The sequence below is a fragment of the Trachemys scripta genome, chromosome 2 (assembly GCF_013100865.1).
Source record: "Trachemys scripta elegans isolate TJP31775 chromosome 2, CAS_Tse_1.0, whole genome shotgun sequence".
Lineage (NCBI taxonomy): Eukaryota > Metazoa > Chordata > Testudines > Emydidae > Trachemys > Trachemys scripta.
In genome coordinates this window covers 237,041,312-237,068,987 of record NC_048299.1, presented here as the reverse complement: position 1 = coordinate 237,068,987, position 27,676 = coordinate 237,041,312, and the positions used below count along the sequence as shown (strand labels likewise).

The 27,676-nt window shown below is 38.8% G+C and overlaps 1 protein-coding gene across 3 annotated transcripts in view; it reads left to right on the top strand.

The window, feature by feature from the left end:
- Positions 1–27,676, top strand: part of MMP16 (matrix metallopeptidase 16) — a 252,256-nt gene that overhangs the window by 181,242 nt on the left and 43,338 nt on the right. For all 3 annotated transcript variants that reach the window (XM_034763231.1, XM_034763230.1, XM_034763232.1), the window contains one exon: positions 1,309–1,526. In XM_034763231.1, the coding sequence (XP_034619122.1) occupies positions 1,309–1,526 (218 nt within the window). The remainder of the gene's footprint in view (positions 1–1,308; positions 1,527–27,676) is intronic.

Here is a 27,676-nt window from a genome sequence, read left to right as displayed (position 1 = left end):
CCCCCGTGCCTCCGGACCCCAAGCCGCCAGCTGGGCACTTCCCTTCCCGGGCTCCAGCTGCTCTGCTCCGGCAGCTCAGGGTCCGGAGGCAAGGGGACTGCCCGAAGCCGGTAGCACTGGCTCGGGCAGCTTGGCTCTTAAACAGAGCCGAAGAGTCAGGGGAGGAGCACAGCAGCCGGAGCCCGGGAGAGGAAGTGCCTGGCCGGGGGCGCAGAGTCCGGAGGCATAGGGGCTGCCCGAAGCCCGAGCGCTACCGGCTTCACGGGTTTGCCGGGCAGCCTCAGACCCTGCGCCCCCTGCTGGGCGCTTCCCCTCCCGGGCTCCAGCTGTGCTGAGGACACAGTGGCCGGGGGCGCAGGGTCTGGGGGCTGCCCGGCAAACCGTGAAGCCGGTAGCGCTTGGGCAGCCCTTTTTGCGTGGCTGGGAGGGAAGAGGGGGAGTTAGGGCGGAGACTTTGGGGTATGGGCGGTGAAGGGGTGGAGTTAGGGTGGGGAAGGGGCGGAGTTGGGGCGGGGCCGAGTGGGGAAGGGGCGGGGCCAGGGCCCCGTGGAGTGTCCTCTTTTTTATTTTTTAAATGTGGTAACCCTAGCCAGAATAGTTGGAGGGGTAGGGAGAGAAATTCCACCTCTGCGGTTAAGAAGGAAATATTTTGGAGTCTGGTTGATTTATAAAACAAAGAGGCAGTTAGAGAAGCAGCTCAGAAGCATAGAATATTAGAAGTAGTTCAAGAAAAGACAGATTAGTGGGAAGACAGCAGGTTAATGGGTCAAAGGTGCATAATAAATGCAATTTATCACATGCCTGTGTCATTTATCACATCACCACAACATGTGCTGTCTGTGTGGATGGGTGGATGGATGTAGTTATTAGAATATTTAAAAACATGGGTTGGAGGTGGAATTATTACATGCTGTTAGGCCAAATTTCCCACATTTTACATAACCAATGAAAGTTTTGTTCTCACCAAACCAGTTCCATAAGCTGTTGTTCAAGCACAAATTGTTTACCGTGTGTAATCTTAAATTTTGGTGGATTTTGTGGTATGTAAGCTTGTTGGGGAATAAAGGAGGAATGTATCAGAATGCCATCAGTCATTTTTTTCTTCATAAGTAACTTGACTTTATGTATCCAAAGCACACATTGTTATACTCTATCTTCACAGATCAGAATTTGGAAAGAGCATGTTACGCCAACTAAGCCATTCCTCTGCCAATGCAGGAGTATTCTTTGGGGTATATTTTTGTAGAGCTGTCTGCAGTGCGATTTATAGTGATCTAAATTTAATGTTCTGCTGCTAACATTTTTAAGGTCCACCTGACAAGATCCCACCACCAACAAGACCTCTGCCAACAGTGCCCCCGCATCGTTCTGTCCCTCCAGCAGACCCTCGGAAGAATGACAGGCAGCCTAAACCGCCTCGGCCGCCCACTGCTGACAAACCTTCCTATCCTGGAGCCAAACCAAACATCTGTGATGGGAACTTCAACACTCTAGCTATTCTTCGCAGGGAAATGTTTGTTTTCAAGGTAGGACGCTGTGAATTTTTTAGTGTTACATCAAGTGTCTACATTTCTACTTTTTTCAGGAAACAAGCTTTCATTCATCATGACTCCACTTTCCCAGCCCTCTCACAGTTAGAAAGTTCAAGAAAAGAAACTAAAGAATAAACATACAAATGGCTTAAATGTCTAGCAGAGCATTGCTGTAATGTTCTATTTTTGGAATACATTCATGTCAGCAGAAGCTATAATGCCTCAAAATTTAAGGGTAAGTAAATGCAGCATCTTATGCAGAGATTAAAAAAACAGCATAATTCAAGGCATGAATAGAAGCTGATAGGAATGATTTTGTTGGGAACTTAGCCACTTCCAGGCACATTGCAATTATTGTGTCTTCAGCACACACTTCTTTACAAGGACCCTGTAATTTAACTTTATAATTAGATCAATCATTTATAAGGGATGTTTGTCATTGTGTAATGGTTGCTTTGATACATGTTTGAGTAAAGGTCTTTGCTATAAGAACTTCCTTGCAGATGTTTTATTGTTTATTTCAATTAATCATTTTGTCTGGAGCTGCATATATATGGTGCATCTCACACCAACTGGACTAGCCTTTTGATGGAGAGGCTTCACTAACGGTTCAAAGACAACAATCTAAGCAAAGCCATTTGTTAGAAGAATGATCTAGCAGAGCACCTTGTATAATTTCCAAATTGTATTGCAGGCTACAGAAATAACAGAATCATTATTCAATCTTTTAAGTAAATTAATTTTCTGACAGTTATTGTTGTGCAAATTACCTATTGCTTATTGCTGGCAATGTTAATGTAATATATTATCTTGGAATCCACAGAGATGTCCCAAATTTGGCTGAACAATGGACTAGGTGGGATTTTTGTTGTGTAAATATATGTCACAATTCTTTTTGATTTCAAAATTATACCTAGTGAGAACAGGTGTTTTCCTCCATGAAGTTTTTCTTCCAAGTCCTAGGGGAAAACATTAGCAACAGGATTAATTTGTCCTATCAGATTGACCTTCTGGTCCATTAATCCAATATTTTGCCATAGCCTTTGTCTGCTTTTCTTCTGTGCCCTGTCTTTGCAGAGATTGATAGAATACTCGACACATTTTCCCCTTATGTACCCTATCCAAAGAACCTTTTATCAGTACTCAACAGATCTTGAATTGCTTTAAGACTTCTTTAAAAATAATTTACTTTTTTGCTGATTATTTTATGTTAATTAATTCAAATTATTGGGTTCTCTTCACAAGCAAAGGGCAAGAGATGAATTATTTTTCCATAAAAGAATGAGGAGTTTGTCAGTCCTTCTGAAAAAAGGAAATAACCTATCATTTGAATATTTGGCTTCTCTTCAAACTTTGTGTGCCTTTCTTTTGGAAGTGCTATACCATCAATCTTTGTGAATAAAACAAAAAGGTTAAGGAAGAATCTAATTTTCTGAAATACATTAAACAGGATATTAAAATACCTACTTCATCTCATATCATCCATCTCAAGAACAACAGAACATAGTCCCATTTATTGTAGGCGTAAGTCAATAAATATTGACATGATCTACCATTAATACAAAATTGCCTGCCTACCTAAGCCTGTACTTTCAGACAAATAGATTCAACATAATTCCTAACTAATTTTTTCCTTTATATGTGAAAATAAAAGTGTAGCAGTTAAGAGAAAATCATTTTAATTCGGTTTCACTTACTATCTTAAAATATTTTATTTACCATACATTATGAACATCAAATCTGGTTTTATGTTTCAGTAATAAGCAGATTTCCATTCACGCAGAGTACATAGGTTCATATTTGGGACCTGACTTTCCACAATGTATATGCAATTCCAGGACTTTTTACCAGCACAAAGACACATGTAATTTGTGCTTGCAAATTGCCAGTTAGTTATCCAAATAATAAAAAAATATATTTATTTTTTATTTAAATTTATAATTGTGCTTGCAAATTGCCAGTTAATTATCCAGTTGGTCGTTGGCAAACTAAAATACTATTTTTTTTATGTACTCTCAGAATTGCTTATACAAATTGGATACATTTCGGAAAATTTGGCCTTTAAGACTATCTTAGAAACATCCGTTTCTAGTTGGATATTTCCAGAGTGAAAGTTAATAAAGCTATTTTTAAGAGAAAAGTACAATTTAAAGATTTTTTCTCATCCCTTTTAATTGAGTTTTCTCATTACTTTTACAATATAACCATTCTGCCAACTAACCGTATTTGATAGATTTGTACAGTATTTTAAAAGATGATTTCAAATAAGAGGAAGAGCTGCCCCTGCTCTGACTCAAACTATAAATACCAGAGCACAGCAGCTCACTTGTTTAAGACTTCCCACAGATCAGCAAGTGTACTTAATTTTGTGGATGAACCTTTTGAGCAACGGTGTTTAGATTTCTAGGGAGAGCAAATTACCATTCTTCAAATACACTGCAATTAGAGCCACATAAGTGTATTGTTCCAAAAGGACATCTCCTCAAAACACTGGGGAATCCCCTTGCCCTTAGAAATACCCCTGCCAGTTCTGTCACGTGGGGGAGAAGTTTGCTATTGAGAAAAAAGGAAAATCATGTTTTAGCTAAAGGAAGTATAGGAATAACATTTATAGTTGGCTTGAAATTTGCAGGAGATCAGACTAGATGATCACGATGATCTCGTCTGACGTTAACGTCTATGAGTCTATAGATTAAATTTTCAATAAGGTTAAGGACAAAGTCGATTTCTAACTTGTGGGGGTTGCTTAACCATGCTTGAAGAGCTACAAACAACAAATGGGATAGCAGAATTTTTGAGCACAACAGTTTTTATCCAGAAGCTCCTGTTAGCCCCCACAATTATGCTGACTAGGATGAGTGTTTAGCGTTCACTCTTACTTTCATGTTTTCTTTCAGCTAATTTCCCCTCCCTATTTAGTTATGTCTCCCACAGGGATGTAGCAAATGGCTGAAAAACAAAAGAAAACAAACTGGTACTTCTCTCATGGGGAAGCTATGCAACTTGTCATGCCATTGTCCCTCTGCCTTTAATGCAGAATCTCTCTGTCACTGTGTATAGCACTCTGTATCTGTATCTGTATTTCACAGTCTCATCTGCTCCTCAGTCTCAGCAGAAAGAATCTTCTGACAGTCAGTACATCTGGGGCTATCTGCTTCATTGAAAGGAACTTCATTTTCTCAAATCATTTGGCAAGATCCATTATGCAGGTGGTTATTTTATAAATTTCCTTCACTTCCCCTGTTCTGTATCATTCATTCTGCTTTTTCAGTCTTCTGAAGCAGAGAGGCAGAGTTTAAAGCTAGTCCAGTATTTCTGATCTGTGGGATCAGTGATGATCAATCACTTCAGACAAACTATTTCATAGTTAAAAAATGTTTAATGGCTATACCATTTCATTGCTTCCCAAGGGTTCCAGATGGAGCCATCCCAGTCATTTTTTCCAACTATTACTCAGGGCAATTTCACGTCTTTTGATTTATTCGACACCATGGTTATTCCTTACCAACAAGAGTGCCTACCAGCTCTGCCTCTATCATCCTCATCCTCATTGTCAGTACTGTGCTTGTTGGCCTCTTAGTTGCATGAGTTTTCACAAAATCCCTGGCTTTTGTTGCAGCTCCATCTGGAAATTATCTTCTGAAATTTCAATGCGGTGGATGGTAGAAGATGGATTTTAGGCAGGACTGAATGGGCTGTGTTTTATTAGCTTATAATACCTCCTTCACAACTTGTAGAAATATGTTGTGTGACTCTTCACATTCTGAGAAACATTGAAAAAAAAGTATTTATAAAGTACAAACAATATTATGCTTAGTTTTCTGGCAATTAAGTGGTGGTTGTCATTACCCCTTGACATTAGTCTAGACCGCAGTTGTATTCACATAAAACTATATGGATGTAATTAAAATTCCATTTCAGAATTGTGTATTTACATAGAGAAACCCTATTAAACTCAAATAAATAAAAAGAAAATCTGTCTTCCAATCTGTGGTAAACAAGTGAGGAATTCTGAAAGAAATCCGCCAGGAATTATAGGCTTTGGTATTTTTTGGTAGTAGCAGGAAAGAAAAGAGTATAAGGGTGAGGAAACAAATATTAAACAGAAGAGACAAAGAAACAACAGCAATATGAGACTTAACTTAACATGAACTGTGAACCTGTGTCTTCTAACACCATGATGAAACATTGGTTTAATTCTTTCTCACAAGGAAGAGTATCACCTACAAAGGCAGTGAAACCACTTCCAGCAGCAGTAGCAACAGTGAGAAGATCATAGGAAGATTTATTGAGAAACTGAAAGGGCCCACAATTTATGCTTCTGTGGAATAGATTAACAAGGCATAGGACAGACCCTGTAAAAACGTTCACACTTAAGTCGTTCCACTGAACTTAATGGAATTACTGAAGTGCTTAAAGAAACTCATATGTGTAAATGTTTGAAGGATAGGGGCTATTGTCCCTAAAAGTCTTGTGAGTTAAAAATATGTATTGGTGTTAAACATGCACATTAGCAAGGCCTTGTTTCTTATTTAGTTTGAAGCTAATAAAGCCCACTGAAGCAAATATCTGAGAATAGATCTTTATAGAATGTAACCCAAAATACCAGAAATGTATCATTTTCATAGAGTTCCTTTTTTATTATTATTTTTGTGGAAGGGCTGAGGGGGTCCTCTTTCCCATACTCACTTTATCCTTGGGAGCACAGGAATACAGAAGTGCCCATTTTTTATGTATTCCAAGGATTTATGAACCTGAAAAAATAAGCATTGAAAATCAGAAATAATAAAGATGTAAAATCCAGAAGCCATAACTATAATTCCAGAATAAAGCAAGTTACAGGATGCAAATTCCAGACTCAAGCTAGTGCAAAAAAAAAAAAAAAAAGGTACATGTTATAAAGGTACATGTAATTAGAATTGTTTGCATTGCCAGTCGTTGGTCATGTCTATTTTTTTTCCTCCATTTCTCAAAGGGCCAGATCCAAAGCCTACTTAATCAGTGGAGATACTCCTGTTGACTTCAGAGGGCTTTGGAGCAGGCTCAAACTGCATATTTTACACAATTCCAAATACGAGAGACACTAAAGCAGATATAGTACTACAGAGTGCTATGGAAGAATTCGAAAAGAGATTAAAATACAGACTAACTGATTTACATTACGGGCTTGATCCTGCAACCACCACTCATATGAGTCATTCAGATAAGCAACTGATGGGCCTAATCACATGACTAGAAGTTGCAGAATCAGTCCCTTACTTTTTTCTTCATCCTTTTACAGCTCTCTACTAGAATACAGTAATTATTTATAGCATAATTTATTCTTCAGTGACCCGCCTACTTCCACAAAACTGGTGAAATTAACGAACAAACAACATTTCTAGTTGAATACAGATCAAATTTAGAGGACAAAAGATATTACATCCTTTGGAACCTGCCTTCTTTTAGGGGCCTAAGGGAAAGGTTTTTTTCAAATCTTTTAACTGAGTGAACTGATTAAAAATATTTGGTTGGCAGGAAAACAAAAAAGTGCAGCCTTGACAAAAAAATAATTACAAAATCTCACAGCAAGGAATAATCTAAAATTACACTGAGACATATCTTCAATTTTGTACCACCAGCAAGTGTTATCTTGTAGTATTAACAATACATTGTAATTGGGGCTACAGTCTAATGGAACCAAAGGGAATAATTGCAAAAACACTTCAAGCACAAGGCTTAATTAAAATTTCTTGTTCTACAAAATCATGGTCTTTCAACTAATTTAGGTAAACATTTTGGGAAACAATTGGAATTGCTTGTAATATAAGCTTTATCCAACAGTGGTATTAATTGTTCTGAAAATATTTGTGTAACATCAACTAAAGCTCTATATTCTAAACATTTTCATTTTTTGCATTTGCTCTTTATTGGGTGGAGGGGGCTTTTCAATGTGTTAGGCAATTGACAGTGCAGGTATTGTTCAATGGGGTTGAAAAGAGACTCGGTTAATTTATTCCTCTGAAGTATTTGTTTTCCTCTCCAGTCTCTCTCCTTTTGGAAGGATTTGGTGTCGCAAATGGTAACTTAGAGCAATATTTATATGTTTGTTTTTCAACTATTAAGTGTTAATACAAATCCTATTGCCTCATAGAAGAGAAACTTTATATATATTCACCAAAATGCTAGTGGTATGTGTGTGGTTTAAATGTTTTTGAAGCTTCATCCAGTTGGAAAATTGGTACCTTATGGATGGGGTAATCAAAAATACATGGTACCAATGATATGGACGCATAACCTTTCTGGAGAGCTGTGCAGAGTTGCTAGGTGAAATCCTGGCCCCGTTGAAGTCAATGACAAAACTTCCATTAACTTTATGGGAGCTGGATTGCACCCATTGTTTGTGAACACGTTTAGTGTGACTGGAACAAACACCGTTTTGAACAATGTGTATTATGTAAAATAAAACTCAGGTTTTTTGCATGGAATTTCTATGTTAAAACAAAAGCCAAGCAATGTCAAGCATTGAAAAATTAGGAAATGCCAGTTTTATGGTTGCCACACAACCTTAATTCTGTTCCCCATTGGTGTCTAGCCTGTGTAGTCAACTGGTCATGGGACTTGTGTAAATGATTGGATGCATATAAACAAAGAGGCTTTCTTCCCCAGTGAGGTCTGGGGGAACTCCTTCTCCATGTGGTAGCCCCTGAGGGGAATGGGATTCTCGGGCCATGTGCCGAGTGCAGTAGTGTGGTTGGAGAGAGTTAAACCTGGCCCAACCTGGCTCTTTCTCCCACCCTCAATGCTCCAGGTATTCTAGCAGCTCTCAAGCATTCTCAGTAAATTGTGTGATGGTGGGGGTGCTGCTGGTGCTGCTTTGAAAGTGGCGTGGGTCCAGCTCTTTAGAATGCTTGTGTTCAATTATTGTTTTGAAATGCTACCAGCTCTATGTATAATTACATATAATTTATAATATGAAGTACTTTGGTTCCAATGGTTGAACAAACTTTAAGTGTTTTCATGAAATTGCCAATGCAGTTGGATCGTGGTACAATATCTTTTGCAAAGCCAGCCAAACAGAATTAGGAACATGCAACCTTTATATATGTCGTTCTACTGTCATCTTTGATGATATCATCACTGCTGCTAGTATAAGAACAAAGACATAAACAAAGCAGAAACATTTATTTATTTATTTGCATTCATAAAGGTATCACCCTGTGTTCTGGTTGATAGATAAAAAACACAACTAACAAACAAAAACTTTTAACATTGTTTCTAGGTGTCTGGTTGGGTTTGCAAAGAAACCACTATTTTATTTTGCTGACTATGATGAGCTAGATTTTCAGAAGTTTTTAAAGAAACCAACAGCTTTTCAGCTGGTTTAGTACTAGCCCAAACTTGATCAATTAGCTGTTGAATCTGTATTTTTTCTGGTCAACCACCATACAATATTGTTCCAGATCATCCTGCACTGAATTCCATGCTCTCATGTATGGCTGGATAAACCCATGCCATTTAGATGACTAACTCTTTTTGTTTTACAGATAAAGTGTGTGTGTGTGTGAGAGAGAGAGAACTGCTCTTAACATTCTTTATTAATATATTTTGGATTGTATATTTAATTATTGTTGTCTATCAAACCATCAAATCTAGCAATTGTCATTATGTAATTTGAAGAGCATACCTATTGTGAGCCCTCAGATAGCTAATTAGGTCAATGCAAAGGGTACAACTGCAGCTTTGTTCAGAGCTGTATTTGATGAGGAATTCTGCTTGGTACTGTTTTCCGTTTGTGACACGTACTGTGTGGTTTCAATCAGATTATATGGTGTCCTTGGAAATTGCTGGCCTCCACTGAGCTCTGTTGCTTGCCCCTTTTTCCCAGTTGGAGATATTGCACAGCTTTCAGTTGTCCTTCAAAGTCTTTGAATGGTTTCTTCTGGCATTCTTGTGAGTGTTGTGTCAGCCCAGTTATTTTCACAAATATTCAATATATATTTAGATATACAGATATGTACGTATTTGTGTATATAGTTAAATATGAAACTCCTATTAACATCAGTAATATATTACATGAACATTTACATTGATAGCACATAATAATAAGTATAATAGCAATGTCTAGGCTGAAAAGGCCGTTGCATAGAAAATAGTGAACATTGTCTTACCTGCATTTGTGAAAGTATATTTCCGAGTGCCCCTTCCATAGTGTGCCATGAATGTCTCAATAACCAGATATCTTTTCTATGTATAAGTTGCTGAAATCAAGGCCATTCTATAACAGCTGGATTTACCACTTTCCCCAGTGCCCTCCAGTAGGAGTTTGAGCAGGGATAAGCAGCTTTGAGCTCCAGCTCGGTTCAAAGTGAGTTCTGCCAGTGGAGGCTGGCTGGGACATTGTCAGTTTTTCTCCCTGATATCTTTGCCCAGCCTGCCCTACTAGCTAAATCAGAATGATGGTGGTTTGGTTTACCTGTCTGCCCATATCATTTGTTTCACTTGTAGTGTGATGCTTTATCTCCGGCATGAGAGATGAGCCTGCTACTTTCTTTAACTATTACTACAAATGTCTCTGAGTCATAACCCTCTCTGTGATGACTCAGACACATTTGCAAGTCAGGTAGGCCTGAGGAGTACAAATCTGTTCTATGTTTATATGAGCTTGTGTCTGTTACTTGGTCAAAGTCATTTTTTTCAAATATAAAGACTGATTTACAGTGGCACATAGGCTGTGGGCCTGGGTGGCAAAAAGTTCACCCAAAGAGTGAGAGAAGACATGCACCGCAACATAAGCTGTTTCACCAATGGTCCTAGACCCAGCTGGGGAAATTCAGAAAGTAGTCCTTTCACCCAAGAATGACCTGTGATAAATGAAAGTTAATGTTCATGTGACTCATTACTGGTGCAGGGTTTGCTGCAACAAACGGATGGAAGGAACGCAGTGGAGCAGACCTTCTGATTCTCCAGAGGGTTGACAGTATGCCTTAGTTGGCAGCACTCTTTTTTGACCAGAAAGAAGGTTTCTGTTATAGGCCCTTTACTAATATGAGCCCTGCCAGTGCAGAGTAGTTCTAGGAAAAGTTGTGCAATTAGGAGCTGTGTATCTTTGAAAGCTTTTTTACGCTGATGCCTTTCTATCTTTTCTTTTCCTATCTTTATCTTTTCTGCACAGGTTTTCAAATCCTTTCGACACTTTTCATCGAGAGAGAAGGATAATCTCAGTATCCTGGCTAATCTTTTTCTCCCTAAAGAGGTTGTAATGTACTGTTTTATTTGAAGAAAGTACAACATAGGATATCAAATTTGATTTGTGGAATGAAGGCCTAATTTATGAGACAAGAGTAATGACAGTAGGATTTATCTAGTTTTGAGATACGATTAAGAGGCAACATGATCGTTGTATTTAAACCAGCAATTAACTTGAAGGTCTGAAACTAGTGTATGCTCAACGCACCTCTGGTGGCTTCATCACTGAATTTGGTCTGCTGGTTAGATCATTAGCTTCCCCAGCTTGGGCCAGGTACTGATGGGGAGTGCAACATGAACACTGATCTGTACCTCCCCTCCCTCTTCCCCTTCCCCCCCACCCCCCGCAGGCCTGACTGAGATTATAGGATAAACTAGATCTCCCAGAAAACTCCCCTGGAGGGGGATGTGATGGCACAAGGGGTCTGTACTCCATCAGCACCCAAAAATGGGAGGTGCAGATTGGGGAGAGGATAAGGCCAGATTGGCCAAGGGCTGGAACAGATTCAGCACATAGCCCAGGAAGTTTGCAAGAGCAGATCTCATATGGAGCCATAGTCACAGATTAAAGCTGTCTTCCCCTGGTGGAACCCCAAAGGGTGGCAGTCTGAACACCACCCTGTTTCCCACTGAGGTGGTTGGGAACAGATGGGTCCATTTCACAACACCCTTTACCACCAAAGCCCAATAAAAAGGTGAAAAAGGTGTACACCAGAGGTATGTATATAACTGATCTGAGGAGGTGGTTTCTATAATGGTGAATACAGGTGAAATGGACGTCCTTTTGAAATGGTGAAGGAAAATAAGAATATTTGTAAACAAAAATTGAATAACTTCATTTGACTCAACTGATTAAGAGTGTACAAGCTAGCCTGATAATATGGAGCAGCTGATCTCTTTGAGGATCCATGATGGTCATTTATGCAGTACATGCTTTTTCACCAGAAGGGATGAAGGGGGTTTTGTATGTTTCCCTCAATGGGTACAGCTTTGGAAAGTGTTTTAAAATACTTTGATTATGAAATTCAGAGCATAAATTTGAATTCTGTTCTACAAACTACTGATATTCGTAGACGAGCCAGTCTAGTCCATCTTGGGTAAATTAAATACTGTAAGAGATAATCCAGATAAATTGTATTCTCCTGGAGTGAAAATTTAACCAAATTGCTAAAGGAAAAGAAGGTGTTAAATTAAAAATCTTCCTAAAAATTATAAAAGAAAGAAAAATTCCTGGTGAAGAAAATTGATGAAAATAGTTAATTTCTTGAAAATAGGATAATAGACACAGTGACACAAAAAGAAACTCCAAATAGTGAAAGAGTAACTTCAAAAATCAAAGAACACGTGACCAGACAATACTGGGAGTTTACTGAAAATGCTAAAGACTTTTTACCAACTTTTTTATCCTGATACTTTCATAAGATTCCTTGGAGCTATTGTAGCCAGTCATTTGTAGTAGCTAACACAGATCATTATTTACTCAAAATTGATATTTAATAATTAATAACTGTACTTAAAATTGATCATCATTTCATAATTCTTGTGCCCAGTGGCCTGGCTTCTCACTCCTATTCTCCTACTTGAAATTGTTGGCCATGAAGCAGGTGAGAAGATGCTCTAGGCAGGCTACTCCACCATCCTATGGAAATTAAGTGGCAATGATAGTCTTTTTGTAGTATTTGTTTTTTAATCATTCTCTGGAATTCAACAGGTAATTACTTTGTTGTAAGGAATTCTATAGGAAGTTTTAAAAAAAACTGTGGATAGGAGATTATTCTCTGTTATATTATAAAGGGGTTTACATTAATTGTAGTTGCATCCTATTGATTTCATCTGTGTTAAACTACATAGAGCTTTTCCGTATAGAGTAACCTTCAGTCACACCCCCACTTCACACTCACATGCATGAGAACAGCTGCACAGCATTAGATCCTCTAGCTCCACCCTATATGCTGCCATTCAGTGAGCTCCCAGACCCCTGCTGCCTGCTTCATTATGTATTGCTCACAGGTAAAAGTTTCAAATATTGGCTCTTACATTGCATCTTCATGTACATATGCAAAACCTCCCACAAGAGATGCAGTTTCACAGAGAGATATTATTTAGGTGTCCGGTTACCCATTTTTTGCCCATTTGCAAGCTTCGTGCTTGAACAAGTTGTGGCTTCATCATAGGCATCACTTTTAAATTATATTGGCCCTCAATATATTTTATACTTTAGTAAGGCCCTTTGTTCAAGACCAGGATAAAGTTTTCCCATTTTAATTGAGGAAGTGTTATATATTTCTAGTATAGATGTGCCCAGTTCGGCCACCTTTCCTCATGTTGAATGCCATGTTACTTGAGGAATAGTCCCAGGTAATTCCATGAAATCATGAACATGTTTGTGTATAGGTGGCAGAACCGGGCTCAGCAAAATTTGCAGCATCTCTTATGTAAAAAGGCAATCACTATGTTTGGAAATAAACAGTCAACTCCTCTGAAAACTTCTGATATTCATGTTGATGAAGTGTGGTATCTTGTACTGTAGGTGAATGGGCCATTATCTACAGAGCCTTAGAGGAAATGGGAACATTCCAGAGACTCCTTGCTGCTAGTCTAGATATTTCTGCCTTCAGTGTGTCTCCGTTGTGTCTGTCTGGTTGTTCATGTTGAATGGTCAGCGTGGGGCAATTGAAGCATTTTATTGAGATTTAGTCATTTAAATTCTTTGAAAAAAACCAAGGGTTTAAATGTTTAATTACATTGTAGGGATGGAGAACACACACGCAACAAGCTAGTTACTAAAAATAGAAGAGAGATTTACATAGCTGGCAAAAATAAAACTTGGTGGGATGATTCTCACAACTGGGACATTACTGATACCAACGTGGTAAGTAGAGAAGTGATAGCACTGGAGAGTACAGTCTCTGGCTGTAGGAAGTCTGTAATATTGTCAGACCCCAGAAACTGAGTTCTTGTAGGCAAGACCTTTTGGGAAGAGCCAGGTGTTGTTGGAAGTACTGTTGATGATGCAGTAGGTGACAATCTTCTGAATCAAGATTGAACCAGCATTTTGCTGGGGCCCATTGTACTGCTGAAGGTGCTGACTTTCAAATAAGATGCAAAATCTAGTAGCACCTGCCCAAAGAAAGAAGCTGTGGCATGTTTTGCAGGTATTCTGCATACCAAATATCCCCTGGAAGTTTCAGCTGGATATAGCGCTTTTACTTTCTCTCCTAAAATATTTTGTAATATTGCTGGGAGGCCTGCATATCAGTGATCAGTGAAAATATTTCTACTACAGTTTGTAGAACACTTTGGAATCTTTTTGGATAAAAAGTGCTAGAGTGTAAAAATGCCATTGATACAGTCTATGTAGAAAAAATAACCAGCAAGGATAGGTGGAAATGTGTCAAAAATATTTACAAAAGCTGAGATACAATTTGATAATGAAGATATCAGCTAAATATTTTGAGTAACATACAAGGAATTTAAAACACAGGATGTATTACAATGGGCATTGTTGTAGATTCCAGTTCTGGAGCAAAGGGAGGATAAAATATTCTAGGATTACTTATTAAGGAGCACACCCCTCAGAACATGTTCCTAAATGAATTAATGGCAAGTAAAAAAATCTAAGTAGAGTTGATTGATTAATTTAGTAGAAAATAATGAGTGATGAACCCTTTTACTTTAGAAGTGTTTGGATTATGATACATTTCTCTGGAAATATGCCACTGTTAAAAACATTAATTTCTCTGACATTCCTGTATGAAAAGTGCTGGGAACATTTTCCTTAAAAAAAAAGAAGATTTTGAATGACCTCTTCTGGATGTTGTTCTAAGCATAGGACGTGATTTTTCAGATTTATTATGCACATTACTTTGTGTATCTAATTTATGCATCTAAATACCCAATGTGAACAGGCAACTCAGGTATCTGTGCACACTTACAGCCAATCAGAGGCCCAAATTTCCATATGCATCAGCAAATATCCAAATTGCACAGAGTACTTTATTGTATATCTTAGGCACAGCTAACGGAGTCTTATGGTACCATGTGTCTAATTTAGAAAATATGCTTTGTTATATACAACATATTTGACAAAAGTATCTCACACCCAAAATCCAATCTCTTGTTCTGAAAAGATTATTTGTGTGATATCCTTTTAATCTTGCTGATTCTCAACAAAATGAAAAAAAAATGAACTGAACAAATAATCTTGTCTTGCAGATATGACAGGTGTACAAACAAAAGATGAAATATGGAATTTTTTCTAAATATGTGTGGGTGTGCTGAGAGATTAGTTGAAGAATTACATATTTCCTGAATATTTTGTTTGCCAGAAGCTTTACAGTCCTCTGTGCATTATACATAAATATAGGTGTCCTAGATGAAGCGTGCATGATAATTTACATTTAGGGATTGCCATATGGTAGAAAATATAATATTAGGATGGTTCATTCAGAATGTAAATGAAATAGAAATTTCTGATCCCTTTCCATTGGATCAGAACCCATTGTTACAGGAGTGAAGAGTGCTATAGTAAAAATCCCCTGTTAACTGAAATAACTCGCATCCCAAGAATTTTAAATTCCAAACACAAACACAAAAAAGCAAGAGCTTTTGAAAATCTATGATTGGCTTGGATAGCAGCTGATGGACAAATGTTTACTCCCCCAGCTAGTGCTAAAAATACTGTCCATACAGATTTTATAAGATGTCCACACCATAGGTTCATCAAATAATACTCAGTAATTATTATCCTAAAATTAGTAGTTGTGTTTCCTTTCCCAACCACAGGGTCTAAAGGAGAGGGAGAACAGTTTTCCTGGGGCAGGCCTGTCTCCTGCAGCAGGTGTTCTCCACCAGGCAGAAGCCCTGGATAGCATAGAACAAGAAGAGTATTTCCAGTAGGGAAGCCTAGCATTTTGGTATCCATTGGGGTATGGTCAGTTTCACTATTTCCCCTGTGAAGTCAATTGGTCAGTTTTTGTTTATTCACACAGTTACAAGTGCTTCCTGGTCTTTGCAGCTGCTGAGGTTATTCCCTATTTCTAAATGGAAGTAGTCTCTCCCTAGTACTCCGGGAGTGGAGTCTTTGTGTCTGCTCAGCCCAATAAACATATAGTCCAGGGGTCGGCAACCTTTCAGAAGTGGTGTGCCGAGTCTTCATTTATTCACTCTAAGTTAAGGTTTCGTGTGCCACTAATACATTTTAATGTTTTTAGAAGGTCTCTTTCTATAAGTCTATAATATATAACTAAACTATTGTTGTATGTAAAGTAAATAAGGTTTTTAAAATGTTTAAGAAGCTTCATTTAAACAACAGAGCCCCCCCAGACCGGTGGCCAGGACCCGGGCAGTGTGAGTGCCACTGAAAATCAGCTCGTGTGCCGCCTTCGGCACGCGTGTCATAGGTTGCCTACCCCTGCTATTGTACTTGCCAGGTATGCTCATGGAAAAGTCATAATACAACATGGGTTTCGCCTCAGTTAATTATATGTCACTCACCCAGGAAAGGATCTGAAAAGATTTGTAACAGAATCTAAAGATAGTGGGGAAAGGATGGAGCACTTACATGCACCAGACAAGCAATTTGAAGTATGGAATGGAGCAAAAACTTTTGGGAGGCTGTGCTAATTATGCCATAACATAGTAGGCACCTAGTTACAATATAATTTCCTATAGTCACATGCTCATTTCCAAAACTTTCATCTCAGGACTAAAATTTTCTGAACTCAATCTCTACTTGACAGCAGGGCCGGATTTCCAATAAGGCATAGGGGCGCGGCCTTCTAGGGGTGCCTGAAAGTTAAAAGTTGGCTGAAAGTTTCATTTTCTATGGAAAACACAAAGGCAGCTGTAGCCAGTGTGGGGGGGAGGAAGGGAGGAGGTCTGAAGATGCTGTGCCTCGGGGCGTGTAGATCCAGCCCTGCTGGACAGTGTTTGTTTGTTTAGAAAAATACGAATAGATAAACAATTTATAAAACTGTTATTTAAAAAAAACCCTTTGCTGACCAGAAGCCAGATCTGGAGTTGGCATGCAGGACCCATCTGCAGTCTTGCACAGCTTTCATACTAGGGAAGGTTATGGATAGTTTTAGTGGGGCTGAGCTCCTGGGCATTTGGGCTAAAAAGCAGGCCGACTTGCTGATATCCAGTGAGTCTTCAATATCCCTAGGGCTTCGTTCTAATGATTGTCTCAACTTTTCCTAAATCTCTTACACACTGCTGAAGGCTAAGCACCCTGAGTGAGAGAAAATTACAGAAGGAGGCGAGTGATGCAGAGTGAGAGAAAATTACAGAAGGAGGCAAGTGATGCAGAGGAGAAAGCCAAATAAAAACAAAGAAAACAACCTGATGAGGTGAAATAATGAGGTGGGATAGAGAACCAATGGAGAAAGCAGTGAGGAAGAACCAGAAAAGTGATGAAGAGAGAACCAGCAAGCGAGGAGAGAGGACCAAAGAGGGGTGGGGAAAGAAAGGGACACAGAGGGACAATATAGAATGCAGGGCACAGGGAATTGCACAGAACAGAGATAAAATACTATTCTGGAAAGAACAACGGCCCACTTTTTAATGAAGAAAATAAGAGGCAGAAGGACAGAAAATAAATAAAAGGGCAGCAGGAAGCAGAGGACACGATGGTGAAAGGAATGTACAACCATGTATTTTGGACCCAATATTGTATATCACTAGAAGTGGAAAAACTGGAATGTGACTAGCACAATGTTTTATTGTAGTTACTGTAAAAGAGGTTTCCAGGGAATTGTTAAAATTATGGCTAATTGAGCATTCTTTGAAACTTGCTGTATACAGAAGGCTCTCATGTTGAAACTTCAGTAATATTGTCTTCTATTACATCCTCGTCTTCCTGGCTTACAAAATAGAAATCAGCTGTTCAGACTTCAGATGACCAGGAGTGTGTACTACCATTATGCCTCTTTTGGAGCTTAAAAAAGAGATGTATACACGAGATTTAAAATGCAAAAAAACCTGTTTCTTTTGTACTTAAAAAGAAACAGGCAGCCAAAGTGGAGATGGATTACCACATTCCTTTCACAAAAAGCTTCACTTGTTCAGATTTTCCCTAGTCTTTGAACCCTGCTTTCCTTATCTCAGTTGCTCATTTTTAAACCATATGTCTCTACAATTGCTCACAAGAACACTATACATGTCCAGGTTAAGCAGTGAGAAAGAATTTTGTATATATTTCAGATGTGCTAAGGAGGCAATATGGTCTAATGATTGGGGTATGGGAGTTTATGGCAATTTTCTGGATGCCGTATTTGCATCCTGTTTCCTTTTGAATGAATTTGGGCATTTAGCCCCCGCAGCTAAACAATCAGGATCAGATAAGAGGAGATGCTGTGCTCTTCCTGAGAGGTGCTGAGTGCCCTGAAATCTCACCTCACAGGGCTTGCCCCTCACTTACTAATCTACCATACACATTCTGCTGTCTCAAACCTGTTGGTAGAGCTGTACTTTTTTTCAGCCGCCATGGTTTAGATACATCTTGTGGAATCAACTGTACATTGATTTGTTAATGAACTGACACTAGTTACAGTTATATTAAAGTACTTTAGAGTGTATAAATGAGTCTTACTTGTTCTGAGGGTATGTCTACACTGCAGCTGAGAGCGTGCTTCCCTGTGCGGGTAGACAGACATGCACTAGCTCTGCTCAAGCTGGTGCACTACAAACAGCAATGTGGCCTGAGAGAGCCTGGGCAGCAGCTCAAGCGAGTCACCTGAGAACAAACCTGTCCAGACCACCTGGCTACGTAGTCCAGTACCTTGCTTGAGCCGCTCTCCATGCTACCCCCAACTACACTTCTATTTTTAGGGTGCTAGCTTGAGCAGAGAGAGTACATTTCCCACACTGGGAAGCATACTCCCAGCTGCAGTGTAGACATATCCTCAGTGTGAAACAGCTTTACAATGAAGTGACTTGAAAAGGGTACCATGAACTCTTAAATTTCATTGTTGCCTAAATTGAATTAAATTGGGTGATATCTAGATTGTCACGTGCATTTTATAAGATAAAGCAAGGCCTGATCCTGATTTCATTGGTGTCAATTGGTTCCTTGCTGTTTACTTCCGTGGGAATAAGGGCAGACTTTAAATTCTGAATGAGATTAAAAAGAGAACCACAAAACCCCCCAATAGTGAAATCCTCAAATAAATGAATTGTCCCATTATGTCTTCTATATTTAAATCCTCTAGGCTCTTATGGTGTTCTCTTCTGCCCCATGAAAATTATTTTTCAGGCTAGTTACTCAAAAGCATTTTCTTTCATATTCCTATTCCATGCTCCGTTGCCTTTTAGAGTATAATACTAAAAATTCAGAACTTGCAATATGGAAAATAGAAGTTATCAAAAGAAATGTCTGAGAGGCTGAAATGATTAACAGCAAAGCCCTAACACTACAGGTCCGTAGGACCAAGACTACCACCACAGAAATCCATTGGTGAAATTCCCGTTAACTGTAGTAAGCACAGGATCCTAACCATAAAGAGGAAAATGACAGAAAAAAATATGACCCTGAAAAATAGGAGGCTGCTAGATTTTTAATTTAACATTGTTTGCATTATATTAATAACTCACTCGCAAAGTACAGGAAGCAATTCAATAATCACGTTTTGCCCTGCAGGGGGATAAGGGCCTTCATTCTTTCATTAGTCCCATTGGTGCCCTGAAAGCACAGTCTCTGCAGGGGCTGTCTTCCAGGGGCTCCTCCATCCGCAACTGGGTTTTCTCCTATCCCCTTAAGGGAATGACAAAAAGAGCACAATGTATTAAGCCTTCAGCTTTGTTAACTTGCACTGGTTTCTCTTGTCTATGTCATATAGGGAGAATCCAGAAGAGTTCAGTCTGCTTCCTCAGCTCTGCAAAGCCCAGGGAAGGAGCGTGCATGGTGTCAGGGGAGTATGCTGCAGTGGCAAACTCCACCTTCCGTTGGCATAGGCTCCCCTATGCTCACGGCGAGAGGTGGATGCTGGGGGAGCATGTGGCCATGTATGAAATATACATGTTTAGTATAAGGTAATATTAAATAATATGGCTTGGAACTCAGCAGTTGACTAATAGCAATACTATACGACAGTTCAGGACAGGAAGTGAAGAATGCTGCATTGAGTTGATATTACTGGGGGAAGCTAAATAGGCAAAATTCAATTACCCAAATTTGGCCAGGGCAGTGGAGTGAAACTTCTGCTCTTACAAAAAAATGCCATGGGACCCTTATTAGCTGCAAATAATCAGTATCTGAGGTTTGCGTCTTACCTGAATGAAGCTACCTCTGGCAGCACTTTAACATCATGCTGGAGCACTGACTCCGCCCTGTCTCAGATGGAAGAATATCCCTACTGAATCACAGCGTTACTCCTGAGGTAGTCTGTGATTTCCCTGAATGTCTCACACCCATCTCCAGAGCCTACCCTGCTTAGTGTTTGAGCTTAACATGTAGAGGACATACAGCATAGCTGCAAAACAATAAAAAAAATATGATATAAACCCTACAGTTTGTTGATGAGTAGGATCATGATAATAAATATTTCTCTCAATTTTATATAATTGATCCAGTGGTAAACAGGGTTAGTTGAAAACATCAGCCAAAAATAAACTGGTGACATGATTCTATTTCTAGTTAACTGGTTTTGTTTATTTCATAACAAAGTTTCGATGATCCAAATGTATTGCAATCCATTTTTGATTTAATGCTTTCTGTGTGTTATTTGGATGGAGACAACTTACTTCGTTATTGATGATTTATTACTCCTTGGCTGATATTTTCAGGATTATGCTGCTGTTGTCCCTGCAGTCATATTGGCAACATACTTGGCAAAGCTTCCATTGACTTAACTGGGTCCATTTTTGTGTGGCACCTTGTATTAGTGTATACACATGTTCTTCTGTCAGTTTGGTGCTGCTGATAGGTATTCAAAATTATTATCATTTATTGTGACAGTCACATGCTATTAAGAATATTGCATATATTAGTACATATATTTATTATAATTGTAATACAACATGTAAGTAATTTGCATGGGAGATGGCTTGGTGACTGCCTCCATCCTACTGTGCATATTCATAGCACCCCAGTGGAGCAGCACAAGACCTATGTGTAACACCAACAGACCCCGGTCGTCGGCAGGCAGGATCGAACTGGGGACCTTCAGAGCTTAATGCATAAGCCTCTACAGCATGAGCTAAAAGCTACCTGCCTCTTAGCCAAGGTTGTAGAGCAGACTCATTGTATCTCTCTCTCTAAGTGGTCTCAGTGCCACTAGATGGGACAGAACACTACACCCAGGAAGTGTGTGGGTTACATATGCACCAGTGAAATTCACCTTAAGCTTTATTTTAAAGAGTGAACTTTATCCAGAGTGCACAAAAAGGGCTGTTGCAGTCAGCACATTTGGATTAGCCTCTAAACCATCAGAGGTGAAAAGCAGGTATTGAACAAAATTTGTGGTAAAATCAAATGCATCCTCCCTCTCTCCCTTAATGCTGGTGTACTGTGTGCCTGTGAACTGATTTTTTCGGTGGACCAAATATCATGCAAGTCACATGAAAGAGTATCATGAAAGAATGAAGAATATGCATCTATTAAACAAGGACAAGGCCTTATGTCTTCTTTTTCTCTGTGTTAAACCTAAGGCACTCCTCTCTGGAACTGAAAGACTAGCAAATCTGAGAGCATAATTTTAGCTTTCTGAGTCTTGAAAATCATTCTGAGCCCCGTTCACTGTGCTGGTAGTGAACACATTTTTCTTAATATGGTGTTAGGTAAACTTCCCCTCTGCTCCTGCATAACAAGTCTTTTTACTGAATGCCAGTAGCTACAAAAGTTGCTGCTCTAAAGATTTCCAACTGTCTTTCTGTCCCCCAAGTCCATGCACATGTTTTTAATGTCTATTGCATTTGGTAGTTTTCCTATTACTGTAATTCAGGGTACAATTCATAGTTACACAGTTATAGATTAGGTATAAAAATAAAGGGCAAATCTCCACAGATTTTACAGTACATTAATGTTTTACTGTTGACATTGGTTATTGGTAGAGGAGAAGGAGAAAACGATGTGCTGAGAGGCAAAAAAGGTCCATTAATTTGCCCTGAAAACTCAACTGGATTTTTTATTACAGTGGAATTGAAAGATCTGCAAATTGCTTTTATTTCTCCTCAGCATCAGCATTGTTATGAGTCTCTAAAGGAATGTGAAGGACAGTTTAGGGTCAGCATAAAGACCTACATTGAAATAAAATATTCATAGCAATACAGATTAGTGAGCTCATTTTTAAAAATGAGAAGATAGCGATATTTGTAGGTGGCAAATGGACATAGACAAAAAGAAGACAGCAAACTCTTCTCTCGCGTTTGGAAATGTTTTGAAAAAAGAATTCAGTAAAGCTCTAGACTTAATGTTCATAAAGTTAAATAAGAATCCTGTGATACCTCCTAAAAAGATAACATCTCACCAATGGTCTTTGAGACACTACCTTTTGCCTGTTCTAAGAATAGGAGGAAACGCAGGTATCTAATACCATTGTGTGGGAACCATTGGGAAATACTGATTTTAATGGTGATCACTATAATCTAACACCTTTCATCTCACAGGTTTAAACAGCTGTTTACAAACAATCCTCACAATACTCTAGAGAGGTAAGAATATGTTATTAACATACCCAATATATAGATAAAGAAATTGAGCTACATAGTGGTCAAGTGACTTGCCTCAAGTCACATAACAAATCAGGGGCAAAACTGACAATAGAATCTTGTTTTACTGATTCATATTCCCTATTTCTAAGTATTAGGGCACACAGAAACAGATTAAGGTTATTTAGTCCATCCTCTGCCAGTGCAGGATGGTTAGCGTATAATGTCTTTGTCTTAGTCTACTTTTGAGTAACTAGCCATAAGGCTTTACTTCTCTTTCCTCAAAAGAATATTACAGACTTCAACTACCCTTATGGATAGAACATTTGCCCTAATGTCCAATTGCATTGTCTCATTCCTCAACTTCACCTTAAAATTTCTAATTATTCTTCTTGCTGTTTCTTCAGCCACCTGAAAGAATTTCTCTCCTTCCTTAATGCTGACACTCTTCCAACTCTAATACGGTATATATTATTCCCATTGCCACTCCCCTGTTAAATTTTCAACTCTGCTTTTGTGTGAACTGAGATAACTGATCTGCTCAAATCAAATTGTAGCTGATGCATTTTACTTAATTTCACAAAGTGATCACTCTATCTATGACCTATCAGTCCTCATCCTCAAAGGAAACCTGAATAACAGTTTCAAAAGACAAGCCTGGGAGCTTAAATTCATAATTTTGCTAGACACTAATAAACGTGGACTGTACAGAGACACTGGATTTATGGCTTATTACAACAATCTATAACCCACTAACAATGCCCCCTCAAGCTGTCTTCCTTCTCCCTTCTTTTCTTCCCCATCTCCTGGGGGGATGTTAATGGGCTACATCACCTTGAATGGACCCTTGAAATACATGTTAACTGCTTATGCTAAACAGTGTGTTCCACCTTGTAGTTAGCTGTGATGCTCTAGGTGTGTCTGCAATGTAATTAAGAACCTGTGGCTGGCCTGTGCCAGATGACTCTGGATTACGAAGTTTGGGCTAAGGGGCTGTTTAATTGCAGTGTAGACTTTTGGGCTCAGGCTGGAGCTGGGGACCCAGCGAAGTGGGAGCATCCCAGAGCTTGGGCTGAAGTCCAAGCCTGAATGTTTACACCACAGTTAAACAGCCCCTTAGCCTAAGTCCCATGAGCCTGAGTCAGCTGGCCCGGGCCAGCCTCAGGTGTCTAATTGTAGTGCAAACATATCCACTGGGTACCTTTCCCAGACCTGAAGAAGAGCTCTGTGTAAGGTTGAAAGCTTGTCTCTCTCACCAGCAGAAATTGGTCCAATAAAGATTGAAATTTTCTTTTAGTATTTGGGAGCTTTTCTAGACTACATTCACATTTCTCAGGAGCAAATCACTTTCCCATTTCTCTATTACCTAAATCATACTGAAGACACTTTATATGCATATTCTGCCACTGTGTATTCTTTAAAATTACCACTAAACTTTGTCAGATAACTTTGTTAAAGCTAAAATGAATTGGGTCATTCCGTTATTAATTTTGAGGCTATTACCTTCTGATGCGCTCATCAGAAACAGAACTCTGGTCTTGTGGGAGCTGAAGTGAAGTGAATGCAATTCCTTGTTTGTAAGAAAGTCAGTGTCTCTCCAAAGCTATGACCTGCCTGGGCCAGAAAGAGCAGTTTGGATTGCAGAGAGGACTAAATGATCTGAAGGATAGAAAGAACAGATACATCTTGTTGCTTGCCACCATAGCTTCCTCATCTTGACAAAGAGATGACAAAGAGTTCACAAATACAAAGAGAACATAAGATTCTCATAGGATTTGTATTCCCTTGGGGAAAAATCAGTCTTAAGGACTATCCGTCTATGCATATGTGTGCACTTACACACACAATGTATTCCTTCTTCCCGTGTTGCAATCCATGATTCTGCTCCCAGCAGCCAGCTCCAGGAGTAAACTACATTCCCAGGAGAGTTCTACCAGCAAGCCCTTTGCTTGTGGGCAATTTCTTGGGATCAGACTGAACTGAAAAATAAATAAAGCCGAGGTTAAGAAACCTTAAATGATTATGTATTTTGGCACAGCCCGTGTTGTTTAAGGTCAAGCAATTGCAGATTAAACATAACTACCCTTGAAGTGCTGCTAAAGGAGAAATGGTCACAATAAAATAAAGAAATACTTTTACTGTACATCCAGGGAGAGCTGCTTTATATAATTGCATGTTCTTTGTTTTTATTCTTGCAAATAAAAGAGAAGCATAATCCTGAAGCATCAGATTAGCATGATGTGTACAGCCTATGTCTTTAGTTCACAACCAAATGTTGATGTAAATGCAGAGGTTTGAATAGAAAATTAGAGGCTTTCGGTGTCCTGCTGTTGGAGTGTGGCAGTGAATCACTGCCATTAGTGATTAAAGAAGAAATACCTGGAGAGGTAAAATTGGATTCTTAGACTTTAGTGTGATGCACTAGGTGTGTGGTTTATTGCTGCACTGAGTGTTCTCTTCTGAGAGGGCAGTTGTCAGTAAGATTGATTAGATAGCGTCACAACTGGTAATGTGTAGGTAGATGGCTTTTACTAAAAAGCATAGTCCTCAGTGTGCCAGTCACCCTCTCAAAACATGGACTGTAGGAATAGAGCTTGCTTTAATTGTGACACTTCACAGTCTAACTTGGCAATCCACTCCAACATGCTATTTAGGCAAGTAAAAAGTTTTGTTTGAGTTTTTAAGTGTAAGCCTTGATCATTTAACAAGAGAAAGGCATGGAAAACAAACAGAGAGCGAGAGAGAGAATATGAATCATTACCTGATCCACATTGACAAGTTTTTTTTATTCTAAATAAACCAAGCTATCTGTCTATATCAAAGAAGAAAATGAATCCACATGATACAATATAATTTGATGTTTTCTACTGTCTTTCATGTGAATGGTGTTTCAGAAAGCTTTAGAGTTCAATAATACATTTGTACAGTTGAATAATGTATAATAGCACAGGGAAAGATGTTAAGAGAAACAGAGGAGACAATATGGGTCACATCCTCAGCTGGCATAAATTGGTGTAGCTCCACTGATGTCATTGAACTCAATGTTGCTATGCCGATTTACACCAGTCAGAAGCTGGCCCAGTATGTTTACAGTTGAGATTTGAAAAGAGAGACGTACTCATTGAGGCAAAGAAGGTTGTTCCAGATGGTAGGCACAACAGGGGAGAAGATTTTTTGCACCTATAGTGGCCAGATGTAAGACATGACATAACTGAGTCTAGTGCTGCTGTTAGATATGCAAAGGAGATGAGGAATGGAGCAAAGAGACAAGGGATATGAGATAGGTTAGAGCCAAGCCTCTAGAGAGGATTAAAGAACATGAAGAGCAATTTTGAATTAGATCTTGAAATGAATGTCCCGATAAAGAAGAAGGGAGTCAACAAAGGCCTGACACCACAAACAGCGAGCTAATGGCTTTCAGAGACTGCTGATGCCTACTTTACATTGTGATAATTGACTCTCTGAAATCAAGAGTCAAAAGACAGAAAACTATGTGCAACTCACTAAACAGCAAACATCTAGCTATTTAAAAGCAGTAGTCTCTGATCCTAAATAGAAATCGAGATACCAAAAACTGGATCGAACAATTCAGGTAATAGGAAGTGTGCTTTTTCTAAAATATACCCAATTAAGGACACCTTTTTTACATGGCAGCTCTTTAAAATAAGTCTAGCACAGAATGGAGACATTCATCTCTAATATCTCAGGTGAAAAGTTCTGTGCAGATCAAGTACTGGTATTTATGAACAATAACACTCTGGACGTATTAAGTTCTTATTGACCGTAGTGAATTATCTATTGAGGAAAAGACATAGAAAGCTTGTATGTCTAGCATTGACTTATGACAAAAAATATAACCTCCTGGGGTTTGTGCAATTTTATATACTGTGCAAACTGTCCTGCTTTTGCCATAATCATGTCTATTGTAATGATGTGCACCATGTTATAGCAAGATAATAGTCCTTTATTGCCTCACTAAATAACTTAGGCAATAAATAGCCTAATATTTTCACTAGTAAAATAAAAAAGCCCGGGCTCAGTACAGTTTTCTGTGGTTTAACAAGCTGATCTGAACTGTGGCATTTGTGATGACCAGGGAAGCAACTGCTCACTAGCCCTGTCAGCTAAAGATCCAAATTAATCCTTTGTGTAATTCCTTTGGCTTCAGTAGTGTTACAGCAGAAATGACCATGGCAGTGCTGTAATGACAGAAGCCAGTAGCCAGTGCAAAATTAGAAAAACAAAAATATTATGCCTGGCAAGTCCAGTCAGCTGTATTCGTACTTGAAAACTGAGGGAATATTGAGTGGAGTAAGGGGTATTCAGCTCTTTTAAAAAAAATAATAATGGCGTCAGTGGGAGTTTGCTGGAGAAGAACCTCAGGGCCAGGTCCTAAGATGGTTATAATTAAGATATTTATAAGTGATGTTGAATACAATTTACCTAATGGAAGGAAGTTCTAAATAGGTTGTCAGTATTACTTTAAAGGCTTAGATTGCTCTTTATTTTTTGACCTTTACAAAAGTGTGCTGTGTTGGGTAGAAAGCAGCGCACTGACCTTCTTGAACCAAGCTGTAAAATGAATAATCTAGATAAGAAGACAAAACAATCTAGGGTAATGGTAGATTTGTTTTTGTTTTTCAAAAACGCTGATAAAAAGTAATTAAGTAGTGCTAATGAGTGCAACTGGCAACAACTGGAGTCTTCCCTGTGCTGAACTCAGAAAGTCCCTCAGGAGTTTGGCTGTTACTTGTACTGCATTGTGTAGGCCAGTGGGAATTCTGTGACCCATCCTTCTCTTTCTGTCAGAAGCAAATGCTCAATTTGGCAAAGAACTATCACACCTTTTTTGTTGACAACGGCCTATATGGATCCAAGGAGAATCTTATTTGAGTTAGACTGTCCCGTATAGTCTGGAAAGTGGTGGTGGACAGGGCTGTGTTATTGCCTGGAGTTATCTATATTTCTTTTTTTGTTTGGATCTTAAAAGAAAATAGAACATTGTCTGTATGAGCCATGATTCCACTGAATATTAGCAAATTACCACAGGATTCAGTCATCATCATCATCATGGTATTTAGCCCTATGTTGTTGTTGTTGTTATGGAAAAAGATTGTTTTCCCTTTCTATAACTACAGAAATTTATAGAGATAGTTGCAGTACAGAGTCACCTTTCACCATTCCCCAACATTTTGACTGAATTTCTTCATACTCATTTTTTTTAACTCTGTTAAAATTAAAATACAGTTGGAATTTTGTAAATTGTATCT